This window comes from Borostomias antarcticus, assembly GCF_949987555.1.
Source record: "Borostomias antarcticus genome assembly, chromosome: 16".
Classification (NCBI taxonomy): domain Eukaryota; kingdom Metazoa; phylum Chordata; class Actinopteri; order Stomiiformes; family Stomiidae; genus Borostomias; species Borostomias antarcticus.
This window is the reverse complement of record NC_140249.1, coordinates 22,268,925-22,286,782: the sequence shown is the minus strand read 5'-3', so window position 1 is coordinate 22,286,782 and position 17,858 is coordinate 22,268,925. Positions and strand designations below refer to the sequence as shown.

Below are 17,858 nucleotides of genomic sequence, written 5' to 3'. Positions count from 1 at the left end.
GCACATCCCTGCACCAACTACCACTGACCTACTGACCTGCCAGGGCACATCCCTGCACCAACTACTAGACACATTAATTATACAAAAATTAACATATTAATTTAATTAACATTTTAATGATTCATCGATTTTGCCCAGCGGGCCACGTAGGCTGCAGAGAGCAGGCAGCACAGAATGAGTAGGCTAAAAAGAGATTAATAAGATTAATTTGATTAATTAATTACAGGTCATGTAATTATTTAGATTTTTTTCTATGGATTGACAGCCCTAATATCCACACATACATACAGTAATTCTCTTCAACTACCATATCATACATCCCTTCATCCACCCATCAGTCACTCCTCATCATGTCCATCCCTCCATCCCTCCATCCCTCCATCCATCCATCCATCCATCCATCCCTCCATCCATCCATCCATCCATCCATCCATCCATCCATCCATCCATCCATCCATCCATCCATCCATCCCTCCCTCCCTCCCTCCCTCCCTCCATCCCTCCATCCATCCATCCATCCCTCCCTCCCTCCCTCCCTCCCTCCCTCCCTCCCTCCATCCCTCCATCCATCCATCCATCCATTGCAGCAACACGGCCTTGGGGGACCATGTCTGCTATTGAACGCGTCGGGGGGGGGGGGGGGGGGGCGAAAAGAGAGGAAAGGAGGCGGAAAGGTAGTGTTAGAATGAATTACCTTTTTAATCCCGTGTTCACAACGGTAAACACAGTGTTCAATGTTACCGGCGGAGCTCTAGCGACGCCTTTGTTCGTTTTATCAGCTTAAAACCACAGAAGAAGAACGGGGTCTACCGAGCGAGGCGCTCCATCTGTGACCAGGATTCTGTTTCCACAAACAGCTGCGTCATATTAACACTGCGTATCCGTCAGGCTGGGAGAATACACTCATCTACCCCCCCCCCCCCCCACACACACACTCAATATTTCTCCATTATCTCTTTATTTCTCTCTCTACAGTATCTCGGTTCCGCTCTCCCGCTCACACTAAAATGACTGGTGGTTTAACATGTTTTTCTTATATAATATGACCTCCCTCGGGACGGTTAAAAGCTCTTATTACATCACAATAGAAACGACTCTCTCTGCCTCTTCGTCGCTGTGGGCTAGTGGAGGATTGACAGGTTTTATTGCTCTTCACCAGTAATGGATGAGTCGGGATGAGTGCTGGGATCAGGGACAGTTTGAAGGGGATTCCTGACCCTGGGGGGGACGCCTTTATTAAGCCACGGAAGTCTCTCAACCGAACGTGAACTGTTCCAGACATGGCGTCCCTCTGGAAAGCCATATTTGTTAGCAAGTTTGAATCAAAACTCGGTTATCGCCTAGGGCGCGTTCACACCAACCTTGTTTAGTCCGGTTGAACCGAACCAACTCCAAAACCAGTCAACAACTGCTTTTCAGTCATCTGCTATGAATATGGAGGTACACTAGACATGCACAACCATAGACGCAGCCTAGATGGGGGATACTGTTCATCTCTATGCTCCAACCCAACTACGCGACCGTACTTGGCCCAAACCATCTCTCACTCTGACAAGAGGATAATGACACTGGATCTAAGCAGAATCTAATGTCTCTAAATCACCAGTGTCTCTCTGCTTGAGCGACATTTTCATTTGATAATGCGCAGTAAAGGAGATAGGTGGTGATGAATAGAGGTGTTATAATTCAAAGTCGTAGCCCATCCTTCAGTACTGGACTGGCTCAGCAAGCTACACTTGAGGCTGAACCATAGCTTTGATGGTAGCCATGACGGCTGTATAGTTGGGTGTTTACATACTGCTGTGTGCAATGTAAATGAATAGGCCTAGATATGAATAGATCCATATTACATATCAAACAAAGCTGTTCGTGTTCAGCTCAATAGCCTAGTCACCTTTGCAAACATCGTATCAATGGGAATGAATTCTCCATTTCTCTCGAGTACCAGGAAATAGACTGTGTTACACAAGATTATGTAAAGACAGCTTATCTACAGAACACCCAGTTCAGTCCAGTGTCCATGACATGTTACCAAACACGTACACACCGATACACATACGTTCAACCTGTCTATTAACGTTTAACGACAGGGCGAGTCGTCTCTTAGCAACCCACAGAGGGGGAAGAAAGAACCACCCTGACGCGAGCCGGCGCCGAAAAGTGAGAACCGCCGTGTTGGCAGAGAGATGTGGCATGTTGACCGTAGCGGTCACTTTAGGCTGCAAGGTGACAAGAGCCTGTGACGGTCACAGCTAGTGTGTGTTTAGGGAGGACCGAGTACCTTATTTTTTGACACAGAACGAGAGATCGATCCGTCCCAGAGGGTTAAGATGACACTTTATAACTCAAATATATAAGGTAGGTGTTGAAATATGATTTTTTTTTCTAAAGAGGGATCTCTTATTTACAGTATGGTTTCCATCCTTCTCAAAGATTGCCTCATTGACAGAAAGCTAGATGTACAGCACAGTAGTTTATTACCATGTTTTACATGGTGTTTTTACAAGCAGACAAACACTTACTGCCTAGATAAATAGATTTGAACATTGTTTTCATTGGTGGCGGCGTAAGACTTTTAGTACAGTGTCGTACATCGTAGAGAGTACTAATAATAATAATAATAATAACTTTCATTTATATAGCGCCTTTCATAAAACCCTACTATTGACGAGTCGTCAGTACTAGGTGTTGGTATGTGACAGGGGTGCGTCAGGGGCGTAGCGTTCGTCCACCAGAGGCGGGGCACGGGTTCAAACTCCTATTCTAACCTCCTCAGTCCAGACGAGCTCAGTGGGAGAGGAGCTGCTTCTGGTTGAAAACCGAGCTGATAGCTGTTGCTTCTGGACTCTTCTGAATCTGTGGTGAAAACCAAAGTCTTGGGGCACAGGGTAGCAACTAATAACGTAATGCTAATAATGTACATTTGTGTACAGTCGTGACTGCTAATGTACATTTGTGTACAGTCGTGACTGCTAATAATGTACATTTGTGTACAGTCGTGACTGCTAATGTACACAGTGTGTGTGTGTGTGTGTGTGTGTGTGTGTGTGTGTGTGTGTGTGAGAGAGAGTGTGTGAGAGAGTGTGTGTGTGTGTGTGTGAGAGAGTGCGTGTGTGAGAGAGAGTGTGAGAGTGTGTGTGTGAGAGTGTGTGTGTGTGTGCGTGCGTGTGTGTGCGTGCGTGTGTGTCTTGGGGCGAGGGTGGAGAACTCCAGAACACGCCCGACAACGGTAGATCAACACCTCCGAAGCGTCGCCAAACTTGGTCTGCCCTAGAGGCTCTGCACCACCTCAGAAGTGAGAGAGTGACTAAAGCTTCCGCCCAGGCGTGCAGAATCCACTCTAGATCATTGGGAGCGCTCTTAGGAGGAGACTTGGCTGTAGTACTACACATACTGCTACTGTATGTATTGTAGAGGACCTCAACAGGTAGGCCCGTCTTTGTTGACGAATTCGTTTTTTCATGGAGATGAATATGATATTTGGTCTGCTAACATTCCGCTTTAGTTGATCAATGCTGATGTTGAACTACTATCTTGAGTTGGCTGTAGCTTGTCTTCAGTCTTCTAACTTCCCCTCAGCCACGGTCATTTAAAGGTTATTAAGTTGGTAATACTATGAGCTGCAGCTGTTATCTGCCCGTGTTTCAATAGAAGATCCAATACAGTAGCTCTTCTGAGAGATCTGTCCACCATATGTTCTTTAGAGATGAGAGAGTTTAAAGCAGGGGTCTCAAACGCGTGGCCCCCGGGCCATTTCCGGCGCGCCCCACCCCTTCGTCCGGTCTGCAACATGATGTCGGAAATATAAAGAAATCCGGTCCGCAAAAATCATTTCTTGTCTTCGACGTCGGCAGGCAGGTCTACAATGCGACATTCAAGTCACTCAAACGTGGGGCGTCATGCGGTTATCGTGCACAGCGCGCGGCGCCTACAGTCAATCCGCACGAACTGCTGAGCGCAGCTCGCCACCGAGGGGCTGTTGTCATGGTTAACTAAAACTAGGAACACAGACAATTTCAAGAAAGATGGACATTACGGGATGTTTTGTGGAGTTCAAGGGAAATGTTACCTGCCTGATATGCAAGAAAAAAGTCGCCATTCCAAAGGAATATAATGCCAAGTGTCAACATTGTAGGCTATTCAAGATGTGTCTGGCAAGAAATACTGTAGAATAGCAGCCTACACATGTATTCAAGTGTCTGGCAAGAAATGGAAACAAACTTGAACATTAATAAATGCAAGTACAGGTCCAGGGCAGGCTTACAGTAGAGATGCGCATCTTGAAGCTGAAACAGAATAAAGTGCAAATGTAGGCTATTCAAGATAAAAGTAAGGAAAAAAGATTTGCGCTAACTGTTAAAATATATATATTTTTAAATGTATAGAAACCACTGTTTGAATTTATATGATGAAAATGTTAGTTATGGAATAGTCTTGCAACGTTTAGAGATTTGTGAGTCTATGGAAAAAAATTTAAATTACGTCAGAAATATTGCACTTTCTTAGTTAGTAGTACTTGAACGTTGAAGAGGACCTCCTATGAGATGACGATACCCGCATTGGCCTCAAGCCAAGTTGATTTAGAGAGGTTTAAAGACTGTACTTCAGTCACTGGGTGAGACTACTATAGATCAGAGGTTACATCAACATGTAGGATAAAGAACTGGGGATTAAGTGTCTCTCTCTCTCTCTCTCCCTCTCTCTCTCTCTGTGTCATCGCTCTCTCTTTAGCTAGTTTATCTGGCTCTCACACAAGATGGCTGCCATTCGGTTTTAGGAGGGTTTTTAGAAAAATGACGTACATGAGAGAGGAGAGAGAGAGAGCTAGGTAGGGATATGTGTTTGTTTTAATCCCCAGTCTCCTGGATGTCCTTGTAAGGAGAATAAACTTCTTCAGTCCCATTACTAGCCTCACTGGAGTTTGCATAGGTGGACAGATAGACAGATGGTGGGATGGACTAGGCCTATACCCAGTCCTCAGTGGTAGTTGAATGGTCATTGAGGTAGATGCAAAGTGATCAGCTGAAAGCCTTTGTGGGCGAGGCCCCGATTTCCATTTTCCGGCCGTATAAAAGTTAAATCTTATCAAACCTACTTAGCTAATGGCTGTGTGGATGATGATGATTATGATGATGGGTGCAGCCAGGGTGAGCTGGTTCTGTTTGTCTCTGGAGCTCTTCTGTCTGATCTGTCTGTCCCTCTGGCACCCTGCTGACACACACACACACGCGCACACACACACACACACACACACACACACTCCTACCTCGTGCCCTGTGTGAGTGCAGTCCGAGCCCAACGGGCGGTGGACGTATTCACACTATCAGAGACGCACAAGTCAACCGACAGGGGGGACATGGTACGTCTGGACCGATATCAGTCCAGCCCGGCCTGTCCTGGTCCAGCCTGGTCCTGGCCCACGGTACCAAGCCCAGTCCCACCGGCCCTAGCTGGGAGTAGATGATCCACCGAGCCCGGTCCCGTGTCGGGCCTCAGGCCGGGCCGAGCCAGACGGGGATCCTGCTGCTCTGCCTCTCTCGCTCTGCGCTACGCTGCTAATCTCTGGGTCTGGACCTCTCTATAGATCACATCACACGCCAACGTTGATCCACCTGCACTGTGGCGGGCGCTCCGCAGGATTACAGCCACATTCCCGGAGATCAGAAATGTGTGTGCTTGCGTGTGTGTGTGTGCGCGTGCGTGTGTGTGTGTGCGTGTAATGCACCAGCAGGCAGGTGTTCGGGGGTCCGAGGGTAATGGAGACAGACAGCCAGGGTGCAGCTGTTTGCAGAGCTGATCGGTGGGGGAAACGCCCATCTGCGCAAAGACAACAAACCACTGAGGAATGTGTCTGCGGAGCACACCTGAGAGGCTAGGGTGAAGGTACGAGGGAGGAGCCCTTAGAACGGTTCCCCGGGAGGCAGTGAGCGACCAGGGGGGACCAGGATTAGAAGGACCACCCTCGGGAGCGCCCCAGAGGAGAGGAGAGGAGGGGAGGGGGAAAGAGCCACTGTTGCGTCCAGTCACGCCCGATCCACGATCATGAGAGCTCATTATTGAGCTCGCTGCGCCCCTCCCTCACCAGCCGATAGATACTTTATCAATCCCCAAAGGGGGAAATGTGCTATTTAATCAGCTATTTATATGCCCCTCCAAGGTCTCTCTCTCTCTGTCTCTCTCTCTCTGTCTCTCTCTCTCTCTGTCTCTCTCTCTCTCTCTCATCGACTATTTCTACGCCCTTCCAAGGTCGGTCTCTCTGTCTCTCTCTCTCTCTGTCTCTCTCTCTCTCTCTCATCGACTATTTCTACGCCCTTCCAAGGTCGGTCTCTCTCTCTCTCTCTCTCTCTCCCCCTCTTTCTCTCTCTCTCTCTCATATCGGCTATTTCTAAGCCCCTCCAAGGTCTCTCTCCCTCTTTCTCTCTCTCTCTCTCTCTCTCAGCTATTTCTACGCCCCTCCAAGGTATCTTGGCGCCCCGGTGAGCTATCTGATTTGTAAAACATAGTTTATCCCAAATGTTCACACAGATGACGTGTTATAGTTCTGGGTGAATGAATGAGATCAGAGAGGTATTCTGCAGCGTGACCCAGAGCCACGCTGTATGATCTCCTATGCTTGCGTAACGGCTTACGCTGCACTCCCAGATGGCTCCTGATCCTGGGTTTATCACTCATGCCACTAGGTGGAGGGCAAGTCACAGCAGACTGAGGCTCAGTAGCTTGCATATCGCCACACAATGGGATCATGGGATATGCTTGCTTTACATGACGTAATGTTGACTGATTGAAGAAAGACCGATGTGTGGTTGAGTCAGTGAGGCACAACGTACTGAAAGTATTAGTACACACACACAACGGGCTTCGAACCGTCTCAGTTGACCTCAGCTACTAAGACCCTGGCCACACTAGGCAGTCGGAAAATGGACTGAAAATGAGTCAAATGCGTCTGTTTGAATTCGTATAGAATGATTAGAATGTAGCCGCAAGATTTCTGACCGCTCTCACTGTCGAAACGGACGATCACGTCTGTCTGAACTTTTCCGTGCGGCAAATCGAGTCCCTACGGACCCGTCGTGTACTTTGCCTGTCAAGGAATGGTGTCCGTAGAGAATGAATTGAAATCGATGGATATAGATGAAACAGAATGGACTCGTGTGGGCGGGGCCTAACACTGACCATACTCCTCTCAGAGCACCTTCCTTCCAATCAGAGCCTTCGCCTGGATCAGAACGTTTTATACACCAGTGAATTATTGATCTACTGTATCGATGTGAGGTAATACTCCCTTGCTGTTAATAATCTTTCAATATTCCAATATTCATTTACAATGATAAAAGCCAGGGACAATAACGTTACACAAAGTATTCGATAGTTAACCTCAAATCTCTTATCTAGTATCTTTGTTCAGGGGTTCTGCATGAGACACCTTGAGGAAGTTAGTCGACAAACGACAGATCCACGGTGGCAGAGAGCGATGATGCACCTCGGTTGTCTGTCGTGTCAGTAGCCATGTTTCCATCCACACGTTTTATGCAAATTACGTTATATTGAGTCAGAAATGCCTTATGGAAACAGTAAAATTCGATTAAAAGTCGTGAAAATCAACAAAAAGTTTGCACTGTCGATCTCGGCGGATTTTCTCTTGTTCGATAAAAGGCTTTTGCGATAAATGCTTTATCCGATTTAAAGCTCTTAGATGGAAACGCAGGTTCACCGGCTTTATTCACATTCATATTTTTAGCGATCCTCAGATAATTTGATTGACAAGTAGATGGAAGCATGGCCAGTAAAACGCTCACCCAGAGTCCCTGCCTATAAAGCACTTTGAAAAAGTCCACCTTTCCATTTTAGATGTTTGATTGCTGAGTATTACACATCTAATTGTAATTGTTTTAACTGAACTGGTTTCAGTCAGTTCTTATTAACTTATCTATTTTATGCTTTGTTTTTAGTGTTATCTGTTATTCTTGTTTTTATCACTGACTATTTTATTTATTTTACTCGTAGCCACTGTAAATGAGGGCCTTTCGAGCCTAAATAAAGGTTATTGATTGATGAAGGAGGCTGGCTCCGCCTCTGAGGGCCTGAGGTGGGGGTTTCAGATGGTGAGGTCACACTCGGTCATAACTCACCACAGCCTCTCTCCAGCTGCGCCGCGGTGGTCAGCGGAGGAACTGAGGGCTGTAGGGGGCTTTCAGGAGGCTGGTTTACCCTTTGGCTCGCTGCTGTTTGCCTTGTGACCGTTTTAAAATCCCCCGGAGTTGTTGTGGGTTTCATTTTCAGACCTGTTGTTGTCCTGCCATTTATTACAGTCATCTGACTAATGTAGAAGTCTCATGCCTAGCTTACTAATGTTAAATAAGTACAACTTTATTTGTATAGCGCTCTTCACAGCACGGATGCACAGAGTGCTGCACAGGGATTAAAAAGGCAGATTAAAAACAATATAAGAAAGCAAAGTACAAGTGTGATGCAATACAGAGTGCAGTGCAGTAAGAGAGATTAATACACCGGTAAAGAGGACCACAACAACACAAACGACAGACAACAGTTAAAGTGTTTGGGTGGCTGTTACATAAGTACTGCATATGATTAGGGGTTCATGACCAACTACACTATGGACTTCATCCTTTAGTGACTATAACTCTGCCTCAACCAACCACCATTCTCTCTAATACCCCCTCCTTCTTTCCCTCTCTCTCTCCTTCCCTCTCTCTCTCTCTCTCTCTCTCTCTCTCTCCTTCTTTCCCTCTCTCTCTCTCTCTCTCTCTCTCTCTCCTCCTTCCTTCCCTCCCTCTCTCTCTCCTTCCCTCCCTCTCTCTCCTTCCCTCTCTCTCTCTCTCTCTCTCTCTCTCTCCTTCCCTCCCTCTCTCTCTCTCCTTCCCTCCCTCTCTCTCTCTCTCCCTCCCTCTCTCTCTCTCTCCTCCCCTCCCTCTCCCCAGGGGACGGTGTTCAGCCTAGAGGAAGAGGAAACCCACGGTGTGATCATCGCCGAGGACAGCAACGACATCTACATCCTGTCTGGCGAGCAGCTTCCTGAGCAGCTGAGCCCCCCTGCGTCGCTGCTGGGCACGGGAGACAGCAGTGGGCCGGGCTCCTGGCAGACCGAGAGCTTACCCGCGTCGCTGGCCGGACACGAGTCTTGGGCACAGGTGGGCAGAGGACCACCGTTTTGATTTTTATTACGTTATCCTCCACTATTTTAAAGGAGGTGCGTGTCAGACGATAATTCTATCACGACGGATAACGCGTTGAGAACTTTGCTCATGTTTTATTCGTTTCTCGACTGCTCAACGTGAAAAACATTGGCCTCAGGGTGTCACATAGTTCTCTTTAAAACGACCAAACTGTCTCCTTTTAGTGAACCGAAAAAATGAACCACCAGAAGAGAATTGTGTTGTCCTCGCGTTCACACTTGTCCCCTTGAAAGAGGACTCATCTGTCTGATTCACCTCAGCTTTGATGGGCTCTCAGTCCACTAATTCGCTTTCATTAATATGACAACAAATTAATAATAAACGCTTGACGCCAAAAAACGTCATTCAAAAAGCCATTGTAATAACAAGTGAATCGGGAGCGCTCGGTGTTCCCAGCGAACCACACGGCAGCAAACTGCAAACAACGCGAGTCGTTCAGTTCGATTCAGACGGGTCTGAGCTCGTTTGGAGTCGCTGCTACTCCTGCTGCAGTTTGGCTTCACCACTAGATTATTCTCTTAGGGCCAAATCCACAAAAGGATTGTGGGGGCTTTTGCAGCGGCAAAACCCGTGCAAATTACTAGACAAAAAAAATAGCATCCAATCCACAAAGAACAGTATTACAGACCAATGAGCAGATGAGCTTCAGGCTCATTTGAATGTATGTAAATTAGGTACTTCTGTGCAAAATAGCCCCCAAATAAGCCTTGCGTCTGATCCACAAAACACCATGAGCTAACTGCCACACGCGGTTAGAGAGGTTTCAAAAGCCGGTGTGTTAAATGACTAATGTCATGGAGTTCGGTTCGATTCAGAAGGGTCCGAGTTCACTTGGAGCGTTCACATAATGTGCGAAAACTCTAGTTAAAATGGCGGAAACAGACCAAGTGTGAACACACCATTGATGTGTCCCAAAAACAAATAGATATAGACACGCATATAAACTTGGGGTGCTATTGCCACTTACTATTGTTGTGGTTGTATATGAGTCATTCTAACTTGTCAAATAATTGACCAATCAGGTGGGCCTGATGGATCCCCCTGAAGACGTCAAGAGCCTGGACAGCAACGAGGGCGCGGCCCTGGCAGAGGAACGCAGCGAGAACAACTCCTCCAACTCCGACATCGTTCACGTGGAGCGCGAGGAGGCGGAGCTACTGGAGGAGGGCGGAGTCGAGGAGAGCATGATGAGCGTGCTCGGGACCGACAGCGAGCTGGCGGAGCTGAGGGCGGAGCTCAGGGACATGACCCCGCCCCCTCCCGATACCGCGGCGGCCGCGCCCCTGGAGGAGCCCGTCGTCGTAGAAGCGCCAGCGAGTTTGTCGGAGGCGGCGGCGGCGCCATCCGTCGCCACCGAGCGGCCGGATCCTCCTCCTGCTGTGGAGGCCGAGGCCCTGGCCCCCGTCCCGGAGCCCGCCCCCGCCCCGGTGGAGGCCGCACCCCCGTCTCCTCCCAAGTCACCCCCCACCCCTCCTCCCCCAGCACCAACAGACCCAGAACCAGAGCCCGTCGTCTCTGCACCTCCTCCCCAGCCAGAGGGAACTCCAGAGGAGCCTCATCCCGAACCCCGACCCCCTGCGGAGACTGTGCCCGAGCCAGAGGCCGCGCCCATCCTGGCTGCCCCCCCCACCGTGGCCCCGGCCCCGGAGACCCCGACCGAGGAGCCCCCCGTGCCGACGGAGCCGGAGCCCGACTCCGGGGAGCTCCCTGTGCTGTTGTACGGCGGCGCCGCCCTAGTGGCCATCGCCGCTGTGGTGGCCTACACCTGCCTGACCTACCGGAGGAAGTAGCTCCTGAACCCTGGCTCCTAAACCTCACCTCCTCCCCCGGAGGTCTGGGCCTGTATTCACAAAGCCTCCCGATGTAGGAGTGCTGAACTAGGATCAGTTGTGCCTTCTGAATAAGATTACACGGACTAGGCTAGGACCTGATCCTAGATCAGCACTCCAGCTGCGAGACGCTCTGTGATTGGCTGCTGTGCTGCCTAGTGCCAGATGTGCACCACGGGAAACCAACCATCCTCTTGATCTCAGTCTGTCTCCTCTCTCATCTCATCATCAGGCATTTCATTCGGGCATCGCTTCAACCCATCACTTCTCTCAGACTGGAAAGGACATTTTATTATTATTATTATTATTATTATTATTTTGGTCTCGGGTTTATCTGTTGCGTTAGTTGATCATTTGGGGGTGTGGTTTTGTGCCATGTGAAAGTGCACATTAGCAAGGTCTAATTTGCCTATAGTTTCAAAGCTGGAGCTTGGCAGGGGGAGATTCTTGTGGCCATGGTCCAGTTAATCTGCAGGGGGAGATTCTTGTGGCCATGGTCCAGTTAATCTGCAGGGGGAGATTCTTGTGGTTATGGTCCAGTTAATCTGCAGGGGGAGATTCTTGTGGCCATGGTCCAGTTAATCTGGAGGAGATTTTAAATCCCAAAGGGTTATTACCAAGAAAAGGGAACCTACATGAATTTTCCTACATCTGTAAAATGTTATCACGCCCCCTCGGAAAGTAAACTTGACTTGAGGGACAGATGTATGTTTTGACCATGGATGGCAAATGTCAATATATTTTTAAATAAGTCTTCATTTGAATACCATCATGTACTTATCCCTCATGTGCCTAGTAGTTAAAAATAGATTTGGATGATATTGAGCCCCGTACGTAGACAAACCGATGGTTGCCATGGCACTTGATTTGTGATTGACATCACTATGAAAATGTGAAGTAGATGTTTTAGTTCACCTGTTAGTTTTTTGCATATTCAATTACATATTAAAGATTTTTGTTGAAAGGCACATGTATTATGATTTTGATTCAATCATGTGTAGCATTGTGTTCATTTAAGATGTGAAAAGCCATCCTCAATATTAGCGGCGCCCAACTATTTAGTTCACTGAAGAACCTCCATGCTCATATAACTTCACTAATGGAACTGCCTACAGACTTTGTGATGTACTGCAACTATCTTGAAGATATCTCCTCAGGTGGAGCAGGAATCTAGCCATACCATCTTTTATTCGGAGGGGATTGTCTTAAAGGTGAATACACACATGTACTACATTCACCATCCCAACTTTTTTTTTTTCTCGATGTTAAGAATCTATGGCATTGATTGGTACAGTAACTGTAACCCTGTCCACGTGTTAACATGAGTGAAAACGTCAACCGCTCCTTACAAATAACTATGTAAACAACTGTAACTGAGCCACTGTGGTCGACACTCCTCAAGAAAGTGTGCACGTTGTCAGGGAATGGAGGCTTGGGAATGACAGTCTGTATCCATTCCAAAAGTAGGTCATTGTGTCCAAATCTGGGGGAGTGGATATTACATTTAATGGATGTCTAATGGATGTTACATGTCAACTTGATGTTATCCAAATTGAACAGACTGAGAGAAAAAAATACTCATCCCTCCAATCTACAGTATGTCCCAGTGACCTCCAGTGGGGTCCCCATCCCCATAGCCCATCAGATAGTGTAGCTGGAGCCAGGAGGGGGCGCTACCCAGCCCTCAGTGCCCTGCTGTGCCAGGCGCTTCCTGCTTCCTCTCAGCTGATCCAGCCTGCTCACCTACCCAGCGCTGCCTTGCCATTCCGCAGTGACCCCCACTGCGTGCCTACTGGGTCTGGTACTGGGTCTGGTACCGGGGCCAACGGCGCTCACACACACCGCTGGTGGTTCCCCTATACCTGTTGGACAGGTGTTCCTGATTTTTTTTTTTTAACGAATGGGTCACAGATAATCTGAAATGTCAATTGACCTGGATCTGATTAGTTGTGGACAGCTACTATCTCGAAGAATTGCATGTAGCTCAGATTTTCTCACATTCATATCATGATACACATTGAATTTTGAGTCATTTTAGATTGTTAGTCTGTGTTGACTAGTTGTAATAAGCAAGGAACAGCAGGGATGGGGATTTCAACATCAGCTCCGTCACAATCAATAAAAACAGTGCACTGATAGCCTCAGAGGGAATGAATAGATTATCTTGCACTCCTTATGTGAATCCAAAAACAACAAATCTACACAATTAGGCCTTAGGTGTGCAAGTTGTACAAAGCACATTTTCATAGTGCTGTTTTATCTAAGGGCACTAGAGTTCCTAATTCAGTCACTCACATTTGGAGCTGAAATGTGAACTTGGGAGAAGTCAAGTTGTAATATCCTTTGGCCCACTGCAATAATCTCCTGAACAGGAAACTAGTGGCTCACCTCTGACCTCCACTATCTTCCTCACTGGATTCCTAAAGCTTTTTCCAGCAACTCAATGTCGAGTTTTACTGAAGAGATGCACACGTATCTCTCACTACACACACTTCTGCACCTGGGTCAAATATTTGCAAAAACTTAGGGTGCACTTGATTTAGTTGACCCGGTACAGTGAAATCAGTGGAAAAGTCCCAGAAGTGGATGATCTGGGATAAATCAACTGCACCTCCAATACCTTCAAGTAGGGCTTACAATTCCTGCTGGTATTTGACCCAGGTTGCTGTTGCTGCGCTATACAAATAAAGCTTTGATTGATTGATTGATTGACGAGTGAGAAACACAGCCAGGCGTTTTTCAGGCAATGGAAGGTCTGGGTGACTGAATGGTTATGGACAGCTACTTTTTCCATTGAATAGCAATGCAAAGGGATGTGTTGGGTTAATGTCTGTCAGGGTTACAAGTGGGAAATCTTCTGAATGAAAAGTACAAAAGGAAACGGCACGATGATGTCTAAAGCCCCACCATTGCACTTTGTACTGAGTTTCCTATATGTATAGTTTTGAGAGCAGAATAAATAATTCAAACATTTCTATTTTGTCTGTGGTTTGTTAAGTCAGTAGAGTCACTATACAAGCAAGCTACAAGTACAGTACATCACACTTCCTCATCAAATCTTAGTCAAGGAATACTTCACATCCACCTTATCCAAAATAGAGTATAAAGTGCACAACCAACCAAGTCATTTTCATTGATTTATTTCCTTGCATTACACTTATGAAACTTAAACAGCAATGCTTTGTGGAACAAACTAATTACAAAAATATTAATGTATGAAAAAATAGATCAGAGTGACTTCTTAGCTACTGTAAACAGTCCATAAGACATGGCATTACTCCTCAAGTTCTTTCAGAGCTTCAAAGGTAATATCACGCCCCAAAATACATTAACACTTCAATAACACTTTTAAACAAAATAGTGGCAACATTTGACGATCACACAGCATCTCATTAACACTCACATGAGCATGCTCCTGAGAATCTCAAACTGGGCAGATGAATTGGTCTTAAACGGACATTTTGATGATTCCTGTTCTCATTCCGGTTCTGGAGTCATCTGGACATGGCGGGGCTGATGTACTGCAAAGCTGTGGAGAAGAGGTCTCGGAGGAAGCGTGGTGCCTGCTCGCACACCCCCTTGACCAGGGTGAGGGTCAGGGCCAAGATGACCCTCTCCTTGGGGAAGTGCTCCAGCATGGAGGGCGGCTGCTTCAGGACCCAGTCCACCTCCCAGGCCAGATGGCTCTTCCACACCTAAGAGGGTCAAGCATTAAGACTCCACTGGGTTATCAATCAATCAATCAATCAATCAAAGCTTTATTTGTATAGCGCATTTCATACCCAGAGGCAACACAATGCGCTTTACAGAGAACAAGGGAGGTGGGCATACGACCCACCTCTACATATTCCAGAGGGAAGCAAAAAACAGTATCACCCGGGGGCCAGATAAGTGAGCTGTAAAAATTCTTCCCTGACCCCTCTCAATGAGGCGATCAAGCAAGCTCCTGGAGTATGTTTGTCTACCGGCTTAGGGTTACAAGGAGCAATTTGAAAATGAAATGGCGTAGATGCTCGATTATCAAAGTTAACCAGATGTCGCAGTAGACGGTTGAGTTCATTGATAGTTTTAGCGGTTGTAGATCATGTGAAGAGAAATCCTCGTTGGTCTAATTGTAGATGTTTGGGGGGGGTTCTAATCTCACATGTACACAGACTCACCTTTATAGAAGACCTCCGCAGTTTCTTAATAAGGTTCTCTGTTGCCTGGGCGACCACCCTGCTCTCCAACTGGTCTGCGATCATTCTGAGACCTTCAGCCACGTCTCTGGCCTCAGCTTCGGCCTGGTTTGCTGGAAAACAAAACACAGTTAGAGTCAATGTGTTGCAGGGACCTTCCAGAATCAAACCCAGTTCTCCAGTGTTTCCCCCAAGATCCACTATTCCCTTCTGAGTTGATTCAGTGTCCTATGGTACATCAGTTCTTCAGCCTGAGGGCATGACTAAAGTCCTCACAGTTGTATGCATACTCTATCCAGATCCAACATTATTGAACTACCTAAATCATTGTCATCTGATCTATGTTGTGAAATATAGAACAAGCTAGGCCTACTAGCTCTTATAATCTTTTTATAACCACCTCAAGCTCTGACCTCTGTGGATTTAGAAAGTAGACGAGTAGAATAGACTAAGGTCATTTTTACTGAGACACCAACCAGTTTATGTACAAATCAAAATATACTATTAAAGTAAAGTAACTATGGCAAATGGTGGTAGCCTATGTGTGTGTGGCAAGTAATGCCCCCAGGTGATGGGCTCTGGTGGTAGCCTGTGTGTGTGTGTGTGTGTGTGTGTGTGTGTGTGTGTGTGTGTGTGTGTGTGTGTGTGTGTGTGTCTGATGGACGGAAGATCGACCCAACGTACCCGGGTCGAGACCTTTCCACCGGGTGGGAGACAATGACGAAATGGTTTGTTATGCCTAGCTATCACCATTTCCTGGCTTCAGTCCTACAGACCAACTCACCTGGCCAAACGACTTGTGGCTGCATGTCCTCAAGCAAGCCACTGATGCTGCTGCAGAAGTGTCCGTCTGTCTCCAGCTCCCCGTCATCCTGGACCTCGCTGCCCGGCCCATTGGCGTTGATGTCCTGGGAGAGCTGAAGCTTCAGAGAGATGTCCTGGGAGAGCTGAAGCTTCAGATCTCGTCCCAGGGAGTCCAGCTCCCACCGGAGCTCCTCGCTGCTGTGTTCCTGTATCCGGAGGAAGGTCAGGAAGACCAGAGGAGTGTTGGGGCCGAGGGACACATCCCCGCAGTCCATCGATGTGGTCTGGTCTAGCTGGCTGACGGTTAGCTTGCTTGAAATGAACTTGAACTGAAAGCAAACTTGTCCCAACTCGGAACAATCGCCAAGTTGGTTAGCGGCTAACAAACTAACCGGCTTGTGAAGTTACAGCGCGCTGTTTTCCATTCGGCTAGCACTAAGTTAGCTAGCTATACTAGTTTGCTATATATTGTCTATTAAATACAAAGCAAATGGGAAATCATGTAAGTGTTAATTCACCGGTCACCGACGTTTTTTCTTTTAAATAACGGCCGACTGATCCAGGATCTCGGAAACTTCCGAGTGCTTCCAAACAGCAACAACAGACTCGGGGGCGGGACTCTGGTCGAGGGTCTCTTGATTTTATTAGTTACATTCATTAGGGGCCGGGCAGCCTCAGCTGCCGGAACCCTCTTGTATGTGCCAATATTAGTATTAATCTTCTTCTTAGGAAGTCTGACTTCCCATGCATGAAACATCACTAACATTTTAAAATGTAAAAAAAAAAAATAATCATAACTTATCAGCCATACGTGCTATCACTTTGCAGCCACTACCAACCTATAGGCCCAAGTGAGCAGAAACTTCCAAATGAGACCCTCATATTTCCCATCTGCCTCCTTCCTCCTCTTACTCTGCCCGGCCCTGACCCAGTGCTGCGGTTTGGGGAGTTGTGGTAGTCCTTTGTTTTTAAAAAAGAAAGAAAAAACATATGCAGTCCCAAGATACACTGACCCTACTGACCTAGCCATCAACAACAGAACAATTTAAATATGTTAATGAGCACAACAAGCGCTCTGACATCCATTTTTCACGCTATGGGAAATGACTTAACATTCATGTACAGTATGTTTTGGTTTTGCCCCATCCACATCCACCCTAAGCCTGGGTTTTCCCTCAAAGGGCTGTGAACCGCAGATAAGGAGCAGCTTGGAGTGAGACTTAGCAGGAAACGATTTGACCCATGCGTGGGTGCTGCATTCTACTAAAACAACTGGATATTATGGGCTAATATTTCTTAATGAATCTTAGACACACCAGCCAAGAGGATGGTCACTAACGAGAGATATACGACCAGGAAAGAGAGGAACAGCAGACAATTCCTTGCATTTGAGCGACAGGCACATGACACAGTTGTATATATCCGTGGCGCTGTTGCTTCAGATAAGCAGCTCTGGAAAGTCCCAGCTCAGATATTGTGGTTTTACTGTCATTCTGGCTTGTGGTGAAATTAAACAAACTAGGAAGTGCAACACATGTATTGATTCTAATATCGTTCAAGCCAAACAAGGCATAAATCTGACAAGACTGGGACACCTCATAAAACATGTTAAAAGTTTATTTACATAGTTAAAAACAATATCCTGACATTGCGTTCATTGGTGCTTGCAGGAGTTCTCAATGGTACAGAAAACCTCCATACAACAACTAGGATTCAGTATAGCAGAAGTGCTACACAATGAAGCAATGAAGGACCTTAAAAATAGCGAACGCCATTAAATGCACAGTCCTAGTGTCTGACACAGGAAATACTGCTCACAGTGTCAGACTTCTGACCCCTCGACTTGAGATATC

The 17,858-nt window shown here is 46.9% G+C and overlaps 3 protein-coding genes across 4 annotated transcripts in view; 1 reads left to right on the top strand and 2 right to left on the bottom strand.

Moving 5' to 3' along the window:
* The window catches only part of bcl2l13 (BCL2 like 13), a 32,028-nt gene extending 18,033 nt beyond the window's left edge, over nucleotides 1–13,995 (top strand). For both annotated transcript variants that reach the window (XM_084450845.1, XM_084450846.1), the window contains 2 exons: nucleotides 8,940–9,149; nucleotides 10,217–13,995. In XM_084450845.1, the coding sequence (XP_084306971.1) occupies nucleotides 8,940–9,149; nucleotides 10,217–10,984 (978 nt within the window). In that variant the 3' untranslated portion in view covers nucleotides 10,985–13,995. The remainder of the gene's footprint in view (nucleotides 1–8,939; nucleotides 9,150–10,216) is intronic.
* A 312-nt stretch (nucleotides 13,996–14,307) lies between these two features.
* bida (BH3 interacting domain death agonist) lies at nucleotides 14,308–16,448 on the bottom strand. The gene is made up of 3 exons (XM_084451397.1): nucleotides 15,986–16,448; nucleotides 15,184–15,314; nucleotides 14,308–14,718 (listed from the first exon to the last, which is right to left on the bottom strand). The coding sequence occupies exons 1-3, from the start codon at nucleotides 16,278–16,280 to the stop codon at nucleotides 14,518–14,520; spliced, it is 627 nt and encodes a 208-aa protein (XP_084307523.1). The 5' UTR covers nucleotides 16,281–16,448; the 3' UTR covers nucleotides 14,308–14,517.
* Nucleotides 16,449–17,724: 1,276 nt separating this feature from the next.
* Nucleotides 17,725–17,858, bottom strand: part of wee2 (WEE2 oocyte meiosis inhibiting kinase) — a gene marked incomplete at its 5' end in the record, with an annotated part of 8,338 nt that continues 8,204 nt past the window's right edge. Inside the window, one exon of the mRNA XM_084450866.1 lies at nucleotides 17,725–17,858. This exon is cut by the window's right edge and continues 286 nt beyond it.